Source organism: Thermobia domestica, chromosome 11 (genome assembly GCF_964235325.1).
Source record: "Thermobia domestica chromosome 11, izTheDome1.hap1.1, whole genome shotgun sequence".
Lineage (NCBI taxonomy): Eukaryota > Metazoa > Arthropoda > Insecta > Zygentoma > Lepismatidae > Thermobia > Thermobia domestica.
This window is the reverse complement of record NC_137464.1, coordinates 229,795,761-229,821,019: the sequence shown is the minus strand read 5'-3', so window position 1 is coordinate 229,821,019 and position 25,259 is coordinate 229,795,761. Positions and strand designations below refer to the sequence as shown.

General features: G+C 35.8%; 2 protein-coding genes and 1 pseudogene across 2 annotated transcripts in view; 2 read left to right on the top strand and 1 right to left on the bottom strand.

The window, feature by feature from the left end:
- The window catches only part of LOC145664797 (globin-like), a 303,771-nt gene that overhangs the window by 105,059 nt on the left and 173,453 nt on the right, over nucleotides 1-25,259 (bottom strand). The gene's annotated exons all lie outside the window — the stretch shown is intronic.
- LOC145664795 (alpha1,4-N-acetylgalactosaminyltransferase 1 pseudogene) lies at nucleotides 659-2,122 on the top strand (annotated as a pseudogene).
- On the top strand, nucleotides 6,602-7,843 carry LOC145665484 (uncharacterized). The gene has a single exon (XM_081732793.1). It carries the CDS (start codon nucleotides 6,602-6,604, stop codon nucleotides 7,841-7,843), a length of 1,242 nt encoding a protein of 413 aa, XP_081588919.1.

Genomic DNA, 25,259 nt, shown 5'->3' with positions numbered 1-25,259 from the left:
GCATTTCCAAGTACCTTATTTCAAATAGAGGATGGGATAAAGTAACGAGAAGTGAACAATGTATATTTCTTCTTATCTTCGCTTTTAATTGCTGGCTTCAAATTGTAATTAAAATTATAAGTTTCAATTGCTCCCTTACAATTTATAATTAAATGTTTCAATTGCATTTTTGTGATTAAGAATTCATAATTAAATGTTTTAATTCCCTGGTGACCAATTAACAATTGACTTTAATTACAAATTTTATGACTCAATTCAATGCAATTGATGTTAATTGCTAAGGGCAAAATGAAATTTATTTGCATTTAAAATCAATTGCAATTAATTTTCAGAACAAGTACTTTCAACTGATTGATTAATTGCAATTGATTTTAATTCATTAACGCCCAACACTGCCGGTGCACTGAAGGATTTAGTTCGTCTATGCGTGCAAACGTCCTGGAGAGTAGATATATCATTAATCTTTTAAAAACAAATTTAGATTTACAAGCTACCATTTTTTGGTTTATCTCTTCTATAAACAAAAAGCTTCTGAATTTCGGCATTATTTCAGATTGCTTGAGGCTTTACTTCAACACTCATTTACTACTATCTTATCATATTCTGTATTCAAGGATAGCTTCAATTCGTTTTAGACTTGGTATTCAAGATACTTTTTGACAGTGTTCACATCAGTCCCTCGTGATCTCTCTTTTTAAATGAAGCTAAAACATATTCTAGTGTTTGTGACAACTACCATCTTAACATTTTTATTTATAACATCCTTCTACTTCAAAGGTGAAAGACATTTAAAAATTCAAATTCAAGAAAATTATTTCGAAGCTTTCAATTTAAGTAGTCCTTCGGCGCCTAAGCCCAATAGTATATTTTTCCACGAAACTTCCGGTAAAAGTGTTGTGAATGTGAGACAAGCTTGTGCAGTGGAATCAGCCGCCAAAATGAATCCAAACACTGATATATATTTACTAATGGCATCTTCCAGCCTTAATTTTTCCCATCACGTAATGGCTAAATTAATATCTTATCCCAATATACATATTAAGACAATTGATTTAGTGGAATACTTTGCGGGAACACCACTTGAGAAATGGTACAACAGTGGCGTGCTTAACACAAGTAAGTGGTTAGTCGTTCATACGAGTGATGTTTTGCGATATTTGACCCTATGGAAGTTCGGTGGCACTTATCTTGATCTTGATGTTGTGGTCCTCAAATCTTTGGAAGAACTTAAAAATTATGTCGGAGCTGAGAGTTCGTCCGACCTGGCTAATGGTGTTATGAACTTTGAATATGGCCATCCTGTGGGCCTTGCGTGTTTAGAAGATCTCGTTAAGAATTTTAATGGTCAGCTCTGGAGACACAATGGTCCTGATGTTATAACTCGAGTTTTGGAATCGATATGTCATACTAAAGACGTGAAGAATATGACACAGCAGAACTGCGATGGATTTATAGTGTATCCCCCCGAGCTTTTCTATCCCATTTATTACACCGAATGGGAGCTATATTTTGATGAAAACAAAAGCAAAGATACAATGGAGAAACTACAAAAATCTTTCACTATTCACGTGTGGAACAAACTAAGTGTGAAAGGAAAAGTGATGGTAGGATCAAACCAACCTTACGCCCTTATAGCTCAAAAATTTTGTCCCAAAGTGTATGGTGTTAGTGGGGACTTCTTTTGAGAGAAGTGCAGTATTCTGAATCGAAGTGTAAGATTTAAATAATGTTGATTTAGTTGTTATGAGTACGTATTTACATGGGAATTTACTCCTCAAAAGCATCGAAAAGTTTTATGTGTGTATATATAGCAATACCGCGAGTTGTAAATGATTTGCCAATATTTCTGTTAGTGAAATGCAAGCTACCTAGATAAATTATGTTCCACGTAAACAAGGGTGCCCATGTTGTGGTTTCCAAGAGGGGGCAAGTATATGCGACATTTCAAATGTAGTCTCAAATTTTGCGGTAACTATTTTAAAATATCTATTGGGTTTCTTTCGAAGCACAATTTCCTCTAAGGGGGAGGCCAAGCGCCCCACCTTGCCCCCCCTGATGGGCGCCCTTGTACGTAAAATAACAGTTGTGACTAACGTTTTTTTTTTTTTTTTTCGGAAAAGAACTGAAACAAAAACAATTGAGAAGAGTGGCATAACAGATTAAAAACAAAAGTTTTAATTTCAAGTATAATAAAACTGCGGAATCTAAAATAGAGCAAATGAAGAATGATGAACGGAAGCACAGTCTTATTAAATAAAGAAAAGGGGTCTCTCTCTAAACTTCGCTGCACTCTTATCCATAAATTGAAGTATATGAAACATGGATTTAATTGAAATTTGTAGGTTTACGTTCCACAATTATTTTCTTTAGGCTAAAGGAAACGTATGGTCAATGAGAGTGAATGGAAATAATTTGGTGGAATGAGAATGTAGTAGAAATTGGAGAACCCCAAAAAAACCCATGAAACTAGATGAGGAGCAGAAACTCACATTGAAATAGTTAAGTTATACTTTGTATGGTTATAAGATCACAGCCATTTAGACAGAAGGATGGGCAGGTTTTCATGAGAATGACTGTGCATTATTGGAACTGGCCAAAAAGACGTATTGCCTCAAGGGCTTCGTCTCCAAGGGGCATTATCCCGCGAGGAACTTGTATGTGATTGACATTGGCACACCCGGAAAACTCACCACTGAAGTAAGTACAAGGTAAGTACTTAAAAAAAATGTATTTACTTCATGAAAGAAGCCATCACACTTGGTTTTGGCTTCATTGAGTTAATAGGATGAAGATACATATGGCCAGATCCCCTATTTTATAACATCCTTGGCGGATTCTCATTAATTCCAAGTAGACAATTCGAACAAATATTTATTCCCTTCAATATCTGTATTGAAAACAATGATAAAAAATTGTGTATAAATGGAACTTACGGATTTTTGTTTGAATCATTCGAAGTAATTACAGTAACTGATGCCAACCCGTGGGGAAAATCCCACAGTGTGGAATTTTTGACAATGATTTCTCGAAATGGAATAAAGGATGTGGTTTAATTTTAATATTTCATAAGTTTGTAGCCAATTGTATGTAGTTATTAAATTTTGCATGAATGTGCGTAATGTTGTACTGGTTTTGTTTTATTTTCATATTTTATAAGTTTGTAGCCAGTTTCTTATAGTCAGTTCCCTTTTCTATGTAAACAGGTTTCCACCACCCCTCTGCGCACCTCTCCTCAGGGAGTGTGCGGATTATCACGATAATAAATAAAGATAAAAAATACCATGCCCATGTGCAGTGGCGTAACTGAACGCTTGGGGGCCCTCCCGCAGACAGCGTGGAGTGGGGCCCCTTCTCTACGTTTCACTTCCCAATTTGGGGCCCCGTGATAGCTTGGGGCCCCTCACAATGCGGGGTCTGCTGGGCCCTTATTTACGCCCCTGCATGTGCACGAAAATCGTACTGTGCGGATGTCCACGTGTACCGATGTGCACCACACCGAAACGACAGAAGAATGAAGTTTATCTAGTTTTTATTATGTTCAGTGGTAGATCACGGCACAAAACCGTGATGGAAATACTAAACTCACAATAGTGCTTACTTTCATCAGCACTTCCAATTGGCTGTCCCTTTCAATTGAGAAAAATATGTGTTCATAAGCTGTTTGATAAACGTAGACGGTCGGAATTTTTGGAGCCATTCACTCATATATTGAGGAAAATTACTGATATACACTAATTTTACTGTTCATGTTTTCTAAGTTCAGAAAAGTTTTTATTAGTATAGCGTGGGAAATCCAAGAGCAAAATTGGAATTTCTGTCTTTCGAGATGAGATTTTATAACGTTTCAGTTTGGCGTCACTGATTCCAGTACAAGAATGTTAAGTATTAGACAGATGGCAAACAGCATAATATATGGTAGTTTCAACTTTGTTTTCAGTTAACCAGAGGCAGCCGTAGACAAGAGTGACACAAAACCACAATCCATTTTATGGAGGTAAAGACGAGGTTAGCGTTCGTAGGTTTCCTTAAGAAAATTTCCCTCGACTGACATAATTTTCCCTTTTCCTACCAAATTTTCCCTAGTTAGTTAAGAGAGTCCAATTCTTATAACAGAAGTTGTCATAAGATTAATTTAGCTACAGTATATTAAAGAAAGTCCCAACTACATTTGTTTTGTTCTATTATTTTTTCTTTCTTTTTCTTTTTTCTTTTTTTTAACAAAAAAACATAAATACGCCCAGTCAACAGTGAGTGCAAATTATGCTACTTTGAATATATACACACACCCGCTGATTTATTTCTGAAGAACAAAGCAAAATTTAAGCTTTTATAATGGTCAATCAGTCAGCGTGAGAATTTACCTGGATTTTCACTTTTATCGAGAAAGAAAATCCTTTTTCCCTTTTTGGTAAATTTTCCTTCGAAATTTCCCTAGATTAAGGAAATTTCCCTCAAATTACGAACACTCGCACGAAGTAGATGTGAAGTAAAAGAAACATCGTATGCCGTATCACCTAAAGTTTTCAAAATGGTTGGAAATTTAAAATTTATTGATCTTGAATGACAATCAAATGTTATTAAGGACTTTATTTCACACACCGAAATGAAACTATACAGATTTTGTTGATCAAATAAACAAATCAAATTAAACAAAAATCGCGAAATTTTTTAGGTGAGAAGAGAATACATCTCGACTAGTGAATGAATGAGTTTTGTAACTAAAATGTAAACAGCAGTGTTACCAATCGATTTTACTTGTAAAACTGGCAATACTGTCCTGTCGTAATAAACTATTTCAGGCGCGTTTTTTTTTTTCTTTTTTTAAATCATCTCTTGCAACCGTATATAGCATATTTTAATGATTAGGCTTGAAATAAAGACAACTGAACAAGTCAGATGGCATCTCAGCGACCCCAAAAACTATGGATTCGGCACTAATATCGATCATTTTTATATATCCCCCTTCCCTAAGTTACAGGGCTGAATTTGGATTTAAACAGCATCGGAAGTGTCACTGTTCACCTCAGTGACCCCGAAAACAATGGATTCGGCACTAATATCGGTCATAGTCGATCTTTTTTTATATATCTCTCTTCCCCTAATTGCACCGTCAAAGTGAAATGATAAAAAAACATCCAATGCTCGAACCTCGTCTATGTTGAAAATTTTATCGAGATCGGTCGTGTGATTCAAGAGTTATTAAGTCACAAATATAGTACTTTCATTTATATATGCAGGGTGTTTCAAAACAACACCGACAACGTTTAAGAGGATGATTCCTGACACCAACATAAGACAAAAAGTATAGGCAAACCTGGGTGCACAAATGATTCCTTTCGGAGTTATAGGCTGCCTAAAACATGAAAAAATGAACTTTAAAGATCCATAGCTCCAAAGCAATGGGACATAACGTAGTCGGATCAAGACTTCACTTACAAACTACCGTGTCACTATCCAAAAATAATGTTTCAGAATCCTAAGGTAGTCACGCATCAATTTTCAAAGAGGGAGTTTGGCTACGGGCACATAATGTGAAGTACTCAACAACTACCTTTATAAAAATTCTTGTGAAAGTACCTCAGGATTCTGAAACCTGGATATTTGGATAGGATACATAATAGTTCCTAAATAAAGTCTTGATCAGACTAGGGTAGGTTTACAGCGATACATTCCTATTATAATTAATCTGTACCCATTTTACCAACACTGATCAGAGGCGCAATAATTAAGCATATAGCTTAGATGTAATTAAAAGAAAGAACGCTGTTATTGACAGGACAGGTTGTCATGGAAAAAGACTATGACAAAAACTATCAGTTTGTTATTGACAAGATTATTAGTTGTTATGGGAAAGATCATTACTGAGTTATACACACGAAATTGGAAGATATGTACAAAAGCTATGGTTGCTGTTGATATTTCATGTACGTATAAAACAGAAGAATAAATCGACGATATCTGAACACAATTCATGTTTATGGTTAGTAATTAGTAGTTGATATATTTATTATAATAACGTAGTGATTTAAAGGTGCATAAACGAATCAGGGCTAAAGCGAAGTGTTTTTATAATATATTTCGTTTTATCTGGTGCCGAAGACACGGGACTATACTATACTATTTAGTTCCGAAGAATAGTAAGAACTGAGTTTATGTGTATACGTATTTTATGAGTTTCACTACTTTGAGAAGTGGGAAGAGAATCCAAAGAATTAGCAATATGCAGGATTCCGAGATTGAAGAAGTACCCAGTATTTCAAATGAAACCATATCTGGAAATGCCGTAACTGTGTCTGAACATTCCTATTCTAATCTTATTGATATGTTTAGTCAACTACTAGATGAAAAGCTAGAACAGAAATTTGATCAACAACAAAAATTGTACGATGAAAAGCTAGATGAAAAGCTAGATGAAAAGTTAGAACAGAAATTTGATCAACAACAAAAACTGAACGATGAAAAGCTAGAACAGATACTAGTGCAACATAAATCTCTTGCAGATAAAGTACAAGGTGTACAAGAAAATTTCGATCGGCTACAGCGTAATTTGAAAGAGGACTTGCAAGTATTGATTGAAAAAGTATATGGTACTGGTGTGAATATGAAAGTAGAACCGGAAGAAGGTCAGAAGAAGGTCGATGGACGAAATGAAAATATTGAAGAACAGGATGTAAACGAAACAACTGAACCTGTGGTGAATTGGGATGCGGAAGATGCTACAATTAAAGAAGAACCGTCATCTCCGGCCAAGGAGACCACTACCACTACTACTACAGGCGTATTCAAAATTGAAGTGAAAGGTCTGCCGAGATTATACAGGTTAGGGGAATTGAAGAAATTGTTGACAGACGATTTGAAGTTGGGAAGCCATACTATTAGGTCACCGAAAAGAGTGAGTTCTTGGATTTATTTGATCTTCAAAACTGAAGAAGACCAACAGAAGGCATTAAACACCTTGAATGGATACAGTTGGAAGAAGCGAGTTCTGTCAGCCGAAGTGGCCGAAACTGATCAACCTAAGCGAAAATTGGAAAAGTCTGATGATAAGGATTCTAAAAAGGTGAAAGTTGAGTTATCTGTAGAAGATAGAATAAAACAGGCTACAATGCCTTTGTGGGGTGTTACTTATGAAGAACAACTGACGGATTTGCTGCTGAGAAGGAATCTGGATTTAGCAGGTTGGGCAAAAGAAAGAAAAGAGAAGAATGAAGGACTTGCAGACTTTCAGAGGCATTTGCCTATAAGGAAGATTGAGGGTGATTTGAAAGATTATTTCCAAAACAGAGAAGGAAACAGCTTGAATGTAACATGGCTCTATTTCCAGACATTCACTGAAAAGGAAGAAGGTGAGAAACCTCCATCACTGCAGCTGTTGTTCGGAAAAGAATATGTGAAAGAAACTATCTGCGACATGAGTTTCCGAGTATCTCCAGATTCTTATTTTCAAGTGAATACTTCGAGAGCCGAGCAGCTTTATACTTCCATCGCGGAAACGGTTGAAGTTGACGAAGAAACTTCCTTGATAGATGTGTGTTGTGCCACTGGAGGAATTGGATTTACTCTTGCTAAGAAATGTACTCAAATTCTTGGCATAGAAATGTCGAGCCAGACAGTTGAAGATACAAGAGCCAATGCTGTAAAGAATGTCATCACAAACAGCGAATATTTTGTCGGACGGACTGAAGATATTTTGTCCACCGTAGTGGAGAAAGTAGGTGGAAAGAAGATATTTGTTATTGTAGATTCACCTAGAGTTGGACTTCATCAGAAGTTTCAGCAACGTAATGAAAAGGTAGAGCAAGAACAGGAAAATAAGTATCAGATTAAAGTTGGAAATGGCTGAAATCAGTTGAAACTTTAGTCAACCCTGATCTGTTAACTAAATTAAACTTGGATAACAATTCTTAATTTATTCTCTCAGATGTTATGAGTTGTGTTATGAATACTTCATTTGGACTTTATATTTGAGCAACATGTTATGATGTGATTAATTTATCTTATCTTTGTATTAACTTTGAATGTTATGTTTACCTTTATTTTACTTTACATGTTCAAAAGAGATTTGATTGTGTTAACTTGAAATCCATGACAGTGAACTTAAATTGAAGCTTTTAAATGTAATTATTACCTTCTGATCTTGTTGTTGACGTGTGATATGATGGCAATCTTAATTGTAAATAATGTTGTTTGTATATGAATGTTATCGTTCAATGTAAAAGAGGAACAATTAACTAGTAACTCTGTGTAAGTCATCAGTTACTTATAATTTTGAATAGACCCACAAATAATATTTTTTTTAATGAATCGACGCTTTATGATATGTGATTAGTAATAAAAGAAAAATGTTGTTATAAATGAATTGATATATATATGGAGAAAGAAGAGAAGAGAAAACTACTTATATTGATGTAATAATAATAATTAATAGGAGAGTTGATTTAGTAATAATTAGTACGAGGGCTATTCAAAAGGTGAATGTTTTGAAAATATACAGGGTTCTTTCCTTCACTATAATACTGTTACGGAATTCCCGTTCTGGGCGACATTCATACAGCGATACATTCCTATTATAATTAATCTGTACCCATTTTACCAACACTGATCAGAGGCGCAATAATTAAGCATATAGCTTAGATGTAATTAAAAGAAAGAACGCTGTTATTGACAGGACAGGTTGTCATGGAAAAAGACTATGACAAAAACTATCAGTTTGTTATTGACAAGATTATTAGTTGTTATGGGAAAGATCATTACTGAGTTATACACACGAAATTGGAAGATATGTACAAAAGCTATGGTTGCTGTTGATATTTCATGTACGTATAAAACAGAAGAATAAATCGACGATATCTGAACACAATTCATGTTTATGGTTAGTAATTAGTAGTTGATATATTTATTATAATAACGTAGTGATTTAAAGGTGCATAAACGAATCAGGGCTAAAGCGAAGTGTTTTTATAATATATTTCGTTTTAGGTTCCATAGTTTTGGAGCTATGGGCCTTTTAAAGTTCATTTTTTCATGTTTTCGGCAGCCTATAACTCCGAAAGGAAGCATTTGTGCACTCAGGTTGGTCTATACTTTTTGTCTTATCTTGGTATCAGGAATCGCCTCCCAAACGTTGTTGGTGTTGTTTTGAAACACTCTATATAAAGAGAGAAAGGGAAAAAAGAATGTACAATCATTATCTTGCTTTCTAAATTCGGCGTCGGTTATCTGTAACCATATGTTCTTCTACATATACCGTATTGATTGATTTACGCGAAGGTCAATTGAAGTAAATTGAAAAGGCTAATCTCTGGTTGGATTTGTAGGGCATTATGCAGAGTCCTTCTGAAGCGTGATTAGTGTCATACTAAAGAGTTCGACTATTATATGTTTCCTGCAGAAGTCAGGCCTTTAGTATGACGTTAATCATACGTCAAAACAACTCTGCATAAGGCGGGTAAACACTAACGTTATGTTTACTTTGCATCTGATTTATAGGCCGTACTGTGCAAAGGGCAAGATTGCGAGATAATTTCGTTGTTTACAAGTGTATTGGAACCACGAATTAGAAGGGAAAACATCTAAAATTAGTGACTTTGTAAATGTAAATGCAAATTGGTTGCAGATCATCCCAAGATTTCTTGATAATCATTGCCAGTGAAAATATGATTAGTGAAATAACTTTGAGTGATAAAAAGTGGCATACCTGAATACTGTAGATGATAGTAAAATAACGCTGCACAAAACTTCCATACAATAAGTAGCTGAACTTGTGCTGTCTACACAGCGTATCATTCACATATGAGCATGAATCTCCTCATTCCTCACAAAATCTGTATATGTCCCTTTACAGACAGTGACATAACTAAGGGGCGGTGGGGGGAGGGTAAACGGGTGTCCCGGACGCCGGATTGGGGTCGTAAAACTGGGGAAATATTCATTTTCACTATAAGGCAAGGAAAGGAGTTTTTACGAAACCTAAAAATCATTTTAAAAAATACCTCAGACAGGACAACGACTCACCAACCTTAGGATCATATCCATAGAGCGTAAGTTAACTTCAAAACTATCTTTTGATGACATTGTAGAAACCTTTGCAGCCAAAAGAGCCCATAAAGTTAAATTTTAGTTCCACATTTTTGTGTTTTCACTTAACTTACATCGATTAAAAGATATGTAAAATGTCCGAGTATAATAATTGAAGCAACAGCTTGACTGTCATAATTAAATATTATGTTCTGTAGCAACAAACTGTGGATTCATTCTACGCATATGCAAATCACGAAATAATTCAAAAAACATATTGATTTGCAGTTACTATGAAAATACTATAAGAATATGTCAAGCATGCTACTCTCAGATTATTTGGCAATGAAATACTAACTAGTAGAGGCACTCACATTATGCTTTATTTTTTGTTTAATTATGCTTTATTTTTTTTAAATTATGCTTTATTTGTAATTTCAATCCTTGTTTTACATTAATCGTGTATAATGTATAATATTTACTATATATTAAATATTCTAAATATCTTGATCTATTTATTAATATTTTATGCAACCAGTTTCTTTCATATTTAATGAACTTTCTAATGCACTGTAAAATAAGCTTTCCATTGTTGCATTGTTATGGTCTCAATGATTTTGTATTGTAAATATTGGTTTTAAAAAATATTAATACAGCATGTTAAACTTGCAGTTAAACAGAATTTTTTAAGAATTGTGCTATATATTTTTTAAATTATGCTTTATTTTCTAAAATTATGCTTTATTTTCTAAAATTATGCTTTATTATACTTTTAAAATTAGTTTCTTCTGGACCCCTAGACAACCAGAACCATGTTTAAGGTACCAACCATATGTGTAAATTGCTATTATGCTTTTTATGCTTTTGGGTTGCTCTACTAATTAGTTGGGTGTTTTAGCTTGTACTAAAAATTAAATTATGTACTGCAATTTTGAAATCAAGCTTTAGCTAGCACTTCAAGAAAAATGGAATAGGAGAATTACTGTGTGATGCCAATATGAGGTGTAGTCGAGGAGCGTTTAGGCTTGACTCGTATTGGGGGGGGGGGGTCGCTAAGGCAAGTTCTTGCCCCGGGCGACAACTAGCCTAGTTGCGTCATTATTTACAGACACAGTCATTATTTACGTGTATAATGTCATTTTTTATTTTTTGTCAGTATTTGAAAGTTGATCTTTCATTGAGGTATTAGTGAATGTCTCTTGATGATCACTGCAGGCTAAAACGTAATTAGTGAGACAACGTCAATGATAAAAAGAGATGCCTAAAAAGTAATTTAGTAACTGCCATTTAACAACAGGTCTTTATCAGATGCATGATGGGCTCTGCGTTAGTAAGAGATAAACTATTTTTTAGAAGTATGTGCCCAATAATCTTTCCGAGGGAAGAGATAGGAAAATCACAGTTTTGAGGAAAATTAACAAGGTAGCAATGATCTTTATCAAAACGAAAATTAAAAGCTGATGTTGGAACTGAATTTTCTGGAATAGATACCATTCAAATCGTCAATAGAAATAAACAGTGTTCTAATTAACCAGATAATTTTGAATACAAAAGGGATTAGAAACGATGCGGTCCATGTTAAAGCATTTTGACATTTGTCTTTGGTAAGGGACGCATAACGCAGCACGATGGACTAGGAGAAAGAAGAGAAAATGAAATCTTAAGTTTTACGTCCCACGTTTATGCCGGCTAGGCTAAAGGAGACGGTGGAATGAAGAAAGAGGGAGGAAAAAAGAGAACCCAAGAAAACTCACGCACACAGTGTTTGTCTACCAGTTGGCTTGAATGGGAATCAAATCAGGGACTCAACGTACCAGAGGTAAACGCTCTACCATTTTTTTTTTTTTTTAAGTTAACTGATTCATCGAAAGTGCCTCATTAACTTGCTTAGCTACTTATTACTAGTTTCTACTTAACTTTACTCGTTTTTTACTTGTTTCACTTGCTTTACCAATAACCTAGAACAATAGGGACACAAACACAGAAACATCAAGGACAGTTAAAATTCCAAGGGCTCTCCCAGCGGGAATTGAACCCGGAACCCCGTACACTAAGGCGTCACTAGACCAACGAGGAGGGCGCCACTGGTCCACCGCGGCCCTCTAAAGAAGAATTAAATGGTTTCGATCTGGTTTTGCAGATTAGAAATATGTAAGTTGAACTACGAGTAAAGTTGTCCTTGTAACCGAATACAATAGTTTCATGGGATGTGTCATGAAATTTTATAATTGAAAAATCATGAAACATTTAAGTATTAATTAAAATCAATTTTCAGACAGACTATAAATGTCAACGTCTCTAATTGCCACGGTGGCTCATTAGTAGAGCGATTATCCTCCGGTGCATGGAGTCACTGATTCCATTCCCGGCCAAATAATGATCAGTATAGAGTTGCACATAGAGTTGAGAGTTGATTTTGAGTTTAACGTGCTTTTCAGCCGCGAAGCTATATGAGACGGGACCTAGTGATTAATGTGGAATTCGAACCACATGAGCTACTGTCGGGAATCGAACCCGGGTCTCTCACGCTTAGCCACGAAGGAGCACGTCATTTGAGAAAAAACGGTAATTATTAACTGTGGTATGAATTATTTTATGAAGATAAAAAGTATGCAGATAGTATTTGCAATATTGGTAAAAAATAATGAACACTAATTACAAATTATAATTCACACAATGTCGTGGCATTTTTGTCTATTCAAACACTCAAAATGTCATTTGAAGCAACTCACAGGAACTGTTCAAAAATATGCTTGTAAAACTATCTTTTTCAGGGGCGGACCAAGGGCCGGGCAACGCGGGCAACTGCCCAAGACACCACAGTAACGAGCCTCAAAACGTAAACTTTATAACATGTTTTCTACTGACTTTTTTGGTTTATATTCTTGTAAAGTAGAGTCAATTACATTATCTTTTTCCATTCCATCATGGAAGAAGAGAGTTTCATAGTACTGGGGGGGGGGGGGCTGAATAGACAAACGGAGACATAGCATGTAGAAGAAAGGGTGGAAAGGGAGTTGGTATTGTTTATAGCGGGCCATATTCTTTGTAAACACTTCCCAGGCAATGAATGTTATATATATACATATATATATATATATATATATATATATATATATATATATATATATATATATATATATATATATATATATATATATATATATATATATTACTCTTTTGAAGTGATAGTGTAGGGGGCACCACTTTTCATTTCTTAGAAACGACATCGCCGCGAAAAATTGTCGCCTTTGTTGAAAGTAGTGTCTATAGTGCTGCCAAAATGTCTTGATCCGTGGCAAAAATACGATCACACCCACGAGTTGAGCCAATAAGGGTTCAGCTGTTGTTAAGCAAGAGAAATGGAGTGGAATTCCTTCAGCCAATAGCAGCGCTTGGAACGGAAGACTAGTTGTCAAGTATCTATAGATGTTATTGTTTCGCTATGTACAGTTCTTGCCAAATCATTCATTTCGACAGTGTTTGTGAAATCGAATATACCACTCTGCAACAATATAGGATAGGGTTACAAACGGCAATGCGAAAAAAATAATATAGTAATAGTATAGTAATAAAATGTAAAATATAGGCTCAATTGGGGAGCGCCAAAAAGTCACTTTGCCCAGGTGAAAATTTTGCCTTGATCCGCCCCTGATCTTTTTATATGCAGCACTACAAGAAAATCATATCAACAATTCTCAGGGGCGTATCCAGAAATTTTCAACGGGAGGGCTGAAAATTTTGGGGCAAAACTGAATACAACACAGGCCTACTTTGTGTTGAACATGAATCCAGATATACATGTATGGCTATTACACACATATATATATATATATATATATATATATATATATATATATATATATATATATATATATATATATATATATATATATATATATATATATATCGAGAGAGAGAGTAAGCGGGGGTGAAACGCCCTATTTTTCATATTTTATTTATTTGCAACTATGAATGGAAATAGGAAACAGGAAAACAAATTATACGAAATGGAAGGTACATCCTTCAGTATTTCTACCTGGAGACTACATTATGTAATGTTTGATGCTGTAGGAGATACACTGGTATTTGTAAAGTAAGAGCAAAATGGGCATAGTACCGCATCGTCCAGGTGAAACGCCCACATTCATGGGGTAATATGTCCACCCACCCAACACCAAACTATATAAGGCGGAAGTTCATAACATATGAAAATCATGTTAGCACAGGTGTTTTCACACTACAAGAAATTATATTACGATACATTACGGCACAATTTAGGAAAATCTATCTTATAAAGTGTTAAGTTACAGATATACTTCCTGAGCTTTGAAAATACAGAATCGAAAAACACATATTTGAAAATTTAACATCGAAAAGCTTGTTTAGCTTCATTGTAAATGTGAAATATGTCTTGATATAAGTAAAATATAAGTTTTGCACATCACAGTATTAATAATATGAAACTGTCTTACGGGAGTATTATTCTAACTCCAAATGAAAACACGATAAATATTTTTTATTAAAAAAAAATATGGCACTCATTGAAGGAAATGAACTGACTTTGCATATTTCTACTTTTCTGAGACATTGAGCAGCATTTAGGACACATATTTGGAAACAGTGTACATACTTCATGGAGCCACATTTGACAACGAATACACTTGATCCACTCACATATAGACATAAATCCAATATGTTTATAATAATGTCCACCAACAGATTTCCCAATAGTCATCTTCATCTGTATCAGATGAGTCTGTACGGTTGCACTGATTTTCGTCTGAAGCACTTAAACATTTTCCGGATAATTTAGTAGTATTCATAGGTATTTTGGAATCAGCCTGTATATGGAAATACGTATCAGAAAACGGAGAAAACTGGAGCTACTACTCTCCCGTACTCCCCTCGATCGCAGGCAACATCGTACCCAAATGTATTCTTTGAACGTATTCTATACCAATAATAATAATAATAATAATAATAATAATAATAATAATAATAAAAGAAACGTTGTTAATCATGTTCTTTGTTCTTCACTTCAATTCCTATCTGTAAGTTTAACGTACAAAAAGCAAGAATATTTTGTTCAGAATGAACTGGAACTACTTTTTGATGTTAACGCAAATAATAAACTATGTTATATTTACTGAAATTTCAGTGCAATTACACAGCTTTAAAGAGTACAACTGTGTTTTCTAGCATGAGAATATGAGGGTGCGTTCAGAAAGTTTCAAAAATGTATGCCAAACGTATTCAAAAATTCTGACGGATTGACAGAAGGCATGGCGTCTAGCTGTTTGCGAAGAAATTCTTGAATGTTTGCAAGACTATCCTCATTTTTTGGATAAAGTGGTTACTGTTGATGAGACCTACGAGTACGATCCAGAAACGAAACTACAAAGTGCAGAGGCACACCCGTTTATCTCGAAAGTCCAAGAAAGCTCGCATGAGCAAGTCACGCGTGAAAAGCATGGCCATTGTTTTCTTTTCTGCCAAAGGACTGACCCACAGAGTTTGTCCCTGCCAGACAAAGTGTGACAGGTCCGATTCAAGATGGGGTGTTTCGTCGCTTAAAGGATCGAGTCCATCGAGTCCGAACAGATACCAAAGCTGATTGGGTTCTTCACCACGATAACGCGACATCTCACACGTCGCTCGCCACCGCGCAAGTTTTGGCTCGATTCAACATGGCAACACAGCCGCATCCACCCTACAGCCCCGACCTCAGTCCCAGCGAATTTTTTGTTCCCCCGAATGAAGAAAGACTTTAAAGAGAAGCGATTTGACACGATTGCAGCGGTCCAGGCGGCTTCGACGAGGTCCCTTCATAGCCGTGTGAGCGAAGACTTTCAGGGGGCGTATGAAAAATGAAAACACGCTGGCAACGGTGTGTTGATACCCAAGGGTCATATTTCGAATACTTTTAGTTTGTTGTACAAAAATGTGTAATACATTTGTTATTCTGAGACCAATTTTGAGACTTTGTGAACGCACTCTATATGTAGGGTAAAATGCCCACGGGCGGCCATTCACCTAGACACCAAATGTACAGCAAACCAGAGGTGGATCCTTGATTAAGCCTCTCTGCATTCTTTATGGATTTATCTTCGTATGCATCGAATATAACGTCAATCCTGTCGCTGTCTGATCTACTTAGCAAGGCTGCTGCAAATATACTCTTTGATATCTCTTCAAAAGTATTTCGCTCTCCGTTAATCCTGTGAACAAGACACATCCCACCAATTATACAGGCTGACGGTTTCGGTATGTTTTCTCAAGATATCAGCGAAGAGTGGCCTGGTTTGTTTTCTTCATGGTTCCATCACAATTAAACAAAGCCCATGGAAGTGATACTAATGAATGTTGTAGAACTAATCCCATGTCCAGTTTTCTCTTTCCAGCTACTAAGATCATATGGCAAATAGCTTGTTATCAGCTCTCAAAACAACTTTCTTATTCGAAATCCTCAATTTCTTGGACGTTTGCGTATCACTGAAAGTCCTAAGCCTTTATTGCTGGAGGCGGTCGTGGAATTTGATGGATACCTCATTGGGTTTCATTCTGTATTGTTTAAAATTGAGAAAAGCAATTGTCCTCTTCTCTTTGACATTTAGGAGATCGTTTCAATTTCGTTAGTAGTAACTATGCCGGTGGATAATGACAAGTCTTCTGGACCATCAAAAGGATTTCTCCAACTATTCTCCATTGTGTAAAGAAGTGACTGTACCTTCTTTTCAACCTACTGTGTCTTAGAAGGTTCGAGATCAGCAACACCTCTTTTTATATCAGTCATCATTCTTAGATACCTAAGATATGCGCACCCGTACTCTGTTGTTATGTAATATACTGTACGTTATGTAATATATAATCACTGCACCTGTACGAAGACTATATTCTTTAACTCCACCGACGGTTTGAGTGTCTTTGTTAACTGTTCTTCTATTGCCTGGTCAACTGGAATTCATGCAAAAGGATTGCTTCCTCCAAGGTGTCCTGAGAATTCTCCCTTTGTGAAATGATCAAACATTGCGGGTAGTCAATTTGCAGCCTAGTCATTTCAAGGTAGTAAACCGGTAGATATCTAGAGTAATTTTGCCTATATATGTAAAATACCATGGAATCATCTTTTGAATCATAGCAAACTGAAGTAACCAGTTACCATCTCTGGAAGCTCAAATTAGGCCAAGAGCAATCTACAATGTCAATATAGCTCATCCAAAATTAGGATAAATCATCATTTTCGTTTCGAAGGAATTCCTGGTAGTCCTTGAAGGGATTCAGAATGCGAATACTGGATACATTCTCTAATACGCCTTGTAACTTCTCGTGACACACATTGTCATGAGGTAATACAATCTGTGTGTGATAGAGTTATTAAGATCTTTGATGGCGTTTTGGTTATTTATTTCCATCCATTTAAGAAAGCCTTTCCATGTCAATCTCATCAAAGCTTCATAGAGCAACTTATGCAGTCTAACTCCCCTATTATAATATTTACTCTCCAGTATTGCATGCGACATGTTAAAAGACTACTAGTACTGTGAGATAGACAAACACTTGGTGTCCTTCCAGTGAGGATGAACCAAGTTATGTTTATTGTACATGGGTTCCCAAGGCACTTATATTGTAAGAATAATATATTTTTCAATTAATGTATCCTTCACGCCAGTATAAATTTTGTAATGCAAATCTAGAACAGCAGTAAATGATCAATTGATATTGAAGGCCGTGAGTTTCTGTCGAAATCACTATCACCATATCTCATTCACATTGTATAATAAAAGTCAGATCCACATGTTCGCAACATAAAATTTCGGAGGACTTCTGCTTGGTGTAGTGCCTAACATCTTTGCCCTCGGTGCGCGTGGTCTTGGGCTCAATTCAGAGAGGAGGTATTGTTCAAAGAAAAATGTGGTTCGGATTCCACTATAATCAGTAGATCTACGTCTTCTTTATCCGCCGTGACATAGCCGTGGGATGCTAAACTCAACCCAAATCAAAATCAAAGTAAAATTTCAAATATTTGAATTCTTAGAAATTTACAGCTACCAGCATATAAAATGTATTTGTAAAGATACAGTTATGATTCAGGTGTCGTTCGATAGGTCTTGAAATGCACAACTTCATTTATTTCAAGGCGTTTTGTGTAAGTATAGCTGTTTCATACTCATTCGTCATAAGATTGCGATTGAATGTATGACCATGACATTTCTCAACTTTAAGGCACTATATTTCAAAATGGCGGCAACTATTAGGACATACTTTGTGTTCAAATGTAGACCTGAAGTGTATTCTCGACAATAAAGCAAGAATTAAGTCTCTATCTTGAACGATAGTGCAATTATAATCGTTTAAAATTGTTATGGTGAAATCAGTAGGCGGCCATATTGATGACGTCATATTTGGCATAAACCTGTGCCGGACGAAAGTTCACGAAGCAGTGTTGACATACTGAACCACGTATCTGTTCAAAAAGTACTGGGGGATTTTGCCCTCCCTCTCCCCCCGAATGGTACGAAGATGTTGTTTGGCTCATGGACTATAGCTGTACTGTCGTCAGGTTTTAATTCTGACAGTGTTCTTACGAAGCGAATTTTCACAAGCACTCATTAATTGCAGCTATTACCCTAATTTGAGGATGCTAAATCCAACGAAATTAGTTTTAAATAAACGGTAAATGGGATTATGAGAAAATATATCTCAAAATTGAGATATTTATATTCATTTAAATACCTGCTTTATGGGGTCATTTTTCTCGTGACCCCATAAACGAAATGGATGAAAATACACTAAAGCCACGATAATCCGCGAGTGCCGCAAAAAAGCTTTCTAACCCTGTTGCAGTCGCATTGAATTGTTTTTCATAAATAGTCGCTGCGGACTGACACTTCACATGCAAATAAGTACTATATGTTCTAAAACATAAAAATAAATTGCGTTGTAAAAATCAATATTTCCAACAATAGTGCACTTTCGACGTACAATAAAACATAGTTGATTATTTTTTTTTTCTTTTCATGTTTGCTCCTCATTTTTAGTCTTTTTTTCGGGTTATTCGCGATTTTATCTATCCACGGTGCCCTTGCCATCCAATTCCGCGAATAATCGCGGCTTTACTGTAGTTCCGCAATCAAAGGACGGAACATTAGATTTCGCGTCCTCAAATTAGTATAAAAACTTCAATTAGAAATTTATCCAAGAGTGGCTAATTTTACCATCGGTATGAGCCAAAGGTTGCGAAAAATTATTTTGTAAAAATATATGAAATAATATGAAATTTTTGAGTTTTATGTCCCACGCTTATGCCGGTTAGACTAAAGGAGGCGGTGATGATGAGAAATAAATGAAATGGTGGAATGAGAAAAGTGGGAGAAAACGGGAGAATCCCGAAGAAACCCACGCACACGGTGTTTGTCCACCACAAAGTTCACTTGGCGGGGGCTGGGATCGAACCCGGGAAACATGCACCAGAGGTAAACGCTCTACCACTTTTTTAATTTAAAAGTTAATTGACTCACCGAACCTGCCTCAGTAACTTACTTGAACTACATATAACTAATTTTTCTTTCTTTATTCGTTTAACTTGCTCTTTCTAATAACCTAGAACAACAGGGACACGAACACAGAAAGATCGAGAACAGTTAAAATCACAAAGGCTCTCCCACCGGAAATCAAACCCGGGACCCCGTACACCAAAGGCTCACGTGCTAGCAACTAGACCAGCGGGAAGGGCACCACGGACCTACCGCGACCCCACTTGTAAAAAATATAAGTAAATATACGTTGTAATGGAAAAAATGGAGAGCACAAGTTTTTACTGAACAGATATTCAGTGCTAGTGTCGTATTACCCATTTGTTTTCTTTGTTTATTTTGGGAGTTATAATTATTTGTAACATTCGTGTAAATACATTTTCAGTGACACTATCTTTCTAAGAAATATTGCGGGATTTTGGAATCAGCTGAAATAGTGTTTGGACTTATCGACTGTGTTACCAACCCTACAGATTTTTCAGTGGATCTGCTGAACTTCCAAAAAATGAAATGAAACCAAGTCTTTCAGTTTTACGTCCCACAGTTATTTCGTGTAGGTTAAAGGAGACGGTGGTGATGAAAAATAAATTAAATGGTGGAATGAAAGAAGTGGAGAAACTTCGAGAAACCACAAGGCTTACTTGGCACAAGCTGGGATCGAACCAGAGACCCTCACGCATTAGAGGTGAACGCTCTGCCACTGAGCCACCGCGGCAGTACTGAACTTCCACGTTACCTACTGATGTTCTGATGAACTTCTTAAAAAAGAAAAGAAAACTATTATATCTTCTGATATTTACACTCCAAAGTAAAACAATTATATCTACATTATAATCATTATGCAATGTTTTGTACTAATCATGTGATGACGCTAATTTACAGATTTGCTATATGCCAACGGTAATCCCATTCTATGTAATTCTTATAAATAAGCACATTAACTGGACAGTTGAGGATAGGTAGTTTGGTTCTTTTCGCGGAATTTATTCCTTTTGACACATTCTCAGCAAAGATTCGTTCATTCGAATTTAATCCTTTGGTTTCACAATGTTGGATTATTTCGAGTTCCTTGATTTTCCAATTTGATTCCTCCAAACAAAGATTTGTTCCTCTTTGGATCGAATCTTCTGATTTCGATAAGTCGGTGAATCGTTCTGAGTTTCCATATGGTTCTTGAATGTGATTCCTTCTTTCATCGACTAGTCAAACTACTTTTATCAGTTCAAATGTTATCGCAAAGTATTTTTCCGGTGGGAAGGGATGTGGGAATGTTTAAAAGCAAAAGGAGGGAAGCATACAAGGAGAGATTGCGATGTTTGGAGACATATGCAGAAGATTTATTTTTTCCTGATAAAGGAAATATTATATATAAATAAGGGCAAAGCAAATATTGTTTGTTTCTTTGAAGTCTTTCATTTATTAAAATTTGTTACTGTTGCTTCTTACTGTACATGTCGAAATTGTTAAAAGAGGCAACTTCTAGATTATGCTATGCGTAAGTGGAAGTGGTATAGAACGCAAAGGCCCCAATCCTCCCCACCCCCCAAAAGCTCATGTGAGCCCCTATTGTATTTATGAAAATACAATATTTGGCATAATTTGAATGCAATTTGTCTTAAAATCCTCATATATATACCTTCTGCATTTGAATGGGCTCCCCTAAATTTACAGAGAAATCGGCGCCCTTGATAGAACGGCCTTTCCATCCGTCCATTTGTAGACAGGTATCAGAGCATAAACGATAGGAGATATCGAGATGTGGTTTCCTGCAATCAAATCAGAATATATTCCATCTTCGTAAACTTTCTATCTACCCTAGAAGTGGATCAAATTAGTCATTTTCTGTTTCAACGTTTATCGCCATACAACGAAAACGGTAACAGATAGCGAGATGCAGTTTCTTGTAAACGATTCTTCGTCTCCAAGCAACATACTATGTCTATCCCGAACACTCGACAGAAACCGGAAATCGTTCAAATTTAACATTAATAATGGTTTGAATATTGATTTCTACATAGTAAAAATGGTTAGAGATATCGAGATACGGTTTTCTGCAATCGATCCAGCGTTCCATAAGAATAGATTCCATCTTCCCCATTAACCCTCTATTCAAACCTGAAGTGATTTAGATTAACCAATTCCGGTTTCAAGGTTTAACACCATAAAACGAAAATGGTAACAGATAGCAAGAAGCTGTTATTCGCAGACTATTTATCATCTCCAAGCAACATACCATTATCATCCTGAACAGTCTACAAAAACCAGAAGTGTTTGAAATTTACTACCGTTTCCAGTACTAATTTCCTTAGAGGAAGAATAGTAAGAGATATCGACGTGCAGCTTTTTTTTTTTTTTTTTTTTTGTTTGTGATTGATTCAGTTTCCCAAGAATAGATTTCATCTCCTCCGTTAACCCTCTATTCAAACCGGAAGTGATTAAAATAAATTATTTCTGGTCTCAACTTGTATCGCTATAGAACAAAATGTCATTAGGCGGCGACAAGCAGTTTTCTGCAAACGATTCAGGTTGCAAGAGAAAGTCCCATCAGAACCCGCAACATTCTACTGAAACCGTAAATGGTTGAAATTTACTATTCCTTCCCCTTTTAATACTGATTGATTCTTATAGAGCAAAGACGGTCAGAGATATCGAGGTACAGTTTTTTGCAATCGATTCAGCTTCCCAAGAGTAGAGTTCTCCCTTAAGCCTCTATTGAATCGATTTTACAATTTTTGGTTTCAACACTTATCGCCATAAAACAAAAAATGTAATAAACAGCGATAAGCTGTTTTCTGCAATCGATTCAGGATGTGAAAAGAGCACACCATCAAAATCCGCAGCAATCTACCAAAGTCAGAAGTGATTGAAGACTTCCTGGTTCAATACTGATTTCCGTATAGCAAAAAGGGAGATATCGAGAAGTAGTTTTTTGCAATCGATTCAGCTTCCCAAGAGTGCAGTTATATCTCCTCCCTTAAGCCTCTATTGAATCGATTTAACAATTTTTGGTTTCAACACTTATCGCCGTAGAACAAAAATGGTAATAGATAGCGATAAGCTGTTTTCTACAATCGATTCAGGATGTCAAAAGAGCACACCATCGCAATCCGCATCAATCTACCAAAGTCAGAAGTGGTTGAAGACTTCCTGTTTCAATACTGATTTCCATATTGCAAAAACGGGAGATATCGAGATGCAGTTTTTTTTGCAATCGATTCAGCTTCTCAAGAGTTGGTAGAGAACAAGAACAGTAAGGTATAGTGAGTAATGACTTCCTAATATGGATTTAGCGTCCGAGGAATAGGTTCTACCTTTGATCTTATTAATCTAATGCAAGCAGTAATTATAGATGTACTACTTTAAGTTAGAGTATTAAATTCCCATAGTTTGGAAATATACCGTAATCTCTTTCCAGCCTTAGAAAAAAGTGGATGTAAACAAACCCACCTGACTACCAGTGGATCGATGACAGGTGATTGGTTGTTGGTCTCACTGCACTAATATCCAACCGCAATATAATCCCAAGTAAAATAATAAGTTCAAATGAAAATATCCGAATTTATCCTGTATTTTGTGATAATAAACGCAATATATATAATATTTAACAACAGATGTAGCTTTATTTCAACCTCACCCGCCTTTGGACATATAGTATTTACTGCGCATGCGTATGCGTTCACGCGCCGACCCCACTAATTTGAAATTGTAGAATGCAGAGTGTTCCATGACGAAAAAGTGTTACAATAATCCACCTTCCTCCCGTGTTATAAAACACAAAAGAGAACAACAGGAACAGAGGCAATCTCGTTTATATAACGATTTAAGAAAATATGTATTTCCAACATAACAGTAGTCAGTGTCAGTGCGTTAATTATATACGAACCAACAGAGCCTTACACTTTGGAATTTATGCGACGACAATAAGTTAGCAGAAGATCTTGCTGTTCACGTCTCTCGCTGCCGAAGCACGTGTGAGCCGCGGAGTAATACATTTCGCTTTGTTTACATCTACTTTGTTCTAAGGTTGGAAAAACTTTAGTTTCAAACTGTAAATTTTATTATTACTATTATTATTATTATTATTATTATTATTATTATTACTATTCATTGAGTATGTACGAACTTACAAAGGGGGTAACAAAGCTACTTTTATCTATTTACTTATCGACTGATACGAAAATAAAAAAGAACGTACCTGTACTTTATATCTGCATGTGTAGTACCCTTGTACTTTATCTATGACTATGTGTGGGGGGAAGGGAATTTAACGCATGTCGCATGTCTTATGCACATGGATACTTCTTACTATTACACTACGTAGAAAATTTATGGTATTTCATGTAGAAGTGGTAATAGAACACAGAAGAAACGCAGATTAGGGAGTTCTCATGTATACTATTACCCAGGGTACTTTTAATGCTGATACCATGTGTATAATCGAGAAATGTATATTTGTAATAAATTTCATAGGAAAAGAATTATAAATTAGAATAAGTAAAACAAAATTTTGCTAAATGGACAAGAAAGTTTTATTTTCGTTTTATTGTTCTTATTTACTGCTCTTTTGACATGAAATTTGCCATATACATGTCTTTGCCGATTATACACATACTAACATTATAAGAAATACCGGGCGAATTCGTTATCATATTCCATTCCTACAACAATATATTTATAGACATTAGACAATAATTTTGGACATGAGTGTACATAAGGTTGCCATTCGTCCCAAAAACATTCGGGACCGTCACGGAATCCAGATCTGCGTCCCGAAAATATTTCTCGAGACGGTTAAATGTCCCGGATTTTAGCGAAGAAGAAAGGAAGGTAATATTATAGTTTTTCTTTTTTCACAGGATTATGTATACAATTGATCTCTTCAGCTTCTGAGTATGGTAATTCAAAAGTTAAAAAAAAAAAAAAAAAAAAAACGAATACATAAAACATGCTTTTACCTAAAATGCCTAAAAATGTGATTATGTAATACTTGAACAACCCTATCTAATGGAAGAAAGTAGGTAAATTAGTTTAGAACACTTTTTTTCATTTTAAGCATTTCAAAAACTCTCGTAATTTAGTAGTGTCCCGGCTTTTAATTTTTGAAATATAGATTATACGTACAAAAATTACTGTTTTGTTGAGAACCATCCATGATTGTCCCATAAAGTCAGGGCAGTTACAGAAAATGAAAATGAAATCTTTGAGTTTTGCGTCCCACGGTTATGCCGGTTAGGCTAAAGCAGACAGTGATGATGAATAATGAAAGAAATGGTGGAATGAAGAAAGTGTGAGGAAACGGGAGAACCCCTAGAAAACCCACGCACACGGTGTTTGCCCACCACAAAGTTCACTTGGCGGAGGCTAGGATTGAACCCGGGACCCCATGCACCAGAGGTGAACGCTCTACTACTGAGCCACCGCGGCCCCAGGGCAGTTACAGGGTGCAGGAGTCGAATGGGTGAACTATCGAAATTTTAGTATGTTCTTGCCTAGAATAAATGTATCTTGGTGCGAGGATAGAAGCTTTTGTACTGTCAATAAATCTCCCGACGTAACATATAAATATTTCCAAAACAAGATTTGAACTTTTATATAGAGTATGTCAGGCATATTCTTCAAAGCTCTAATTTTAAAGATATCATGAGAGATGTTGAAATATTAGAACCCACAAAAATGCATTCATTTAAATCTATTATTTCTCTTGTA

Coding starts and splice junctions, on each gene's coding strand:
- LOC145665484 (XM_081732793.1), top strand. CDS start 6,602: ATGAAAGTAGAACCGGAAGAAGGTCAGAAGAAGGTCGATGGACGAAAT.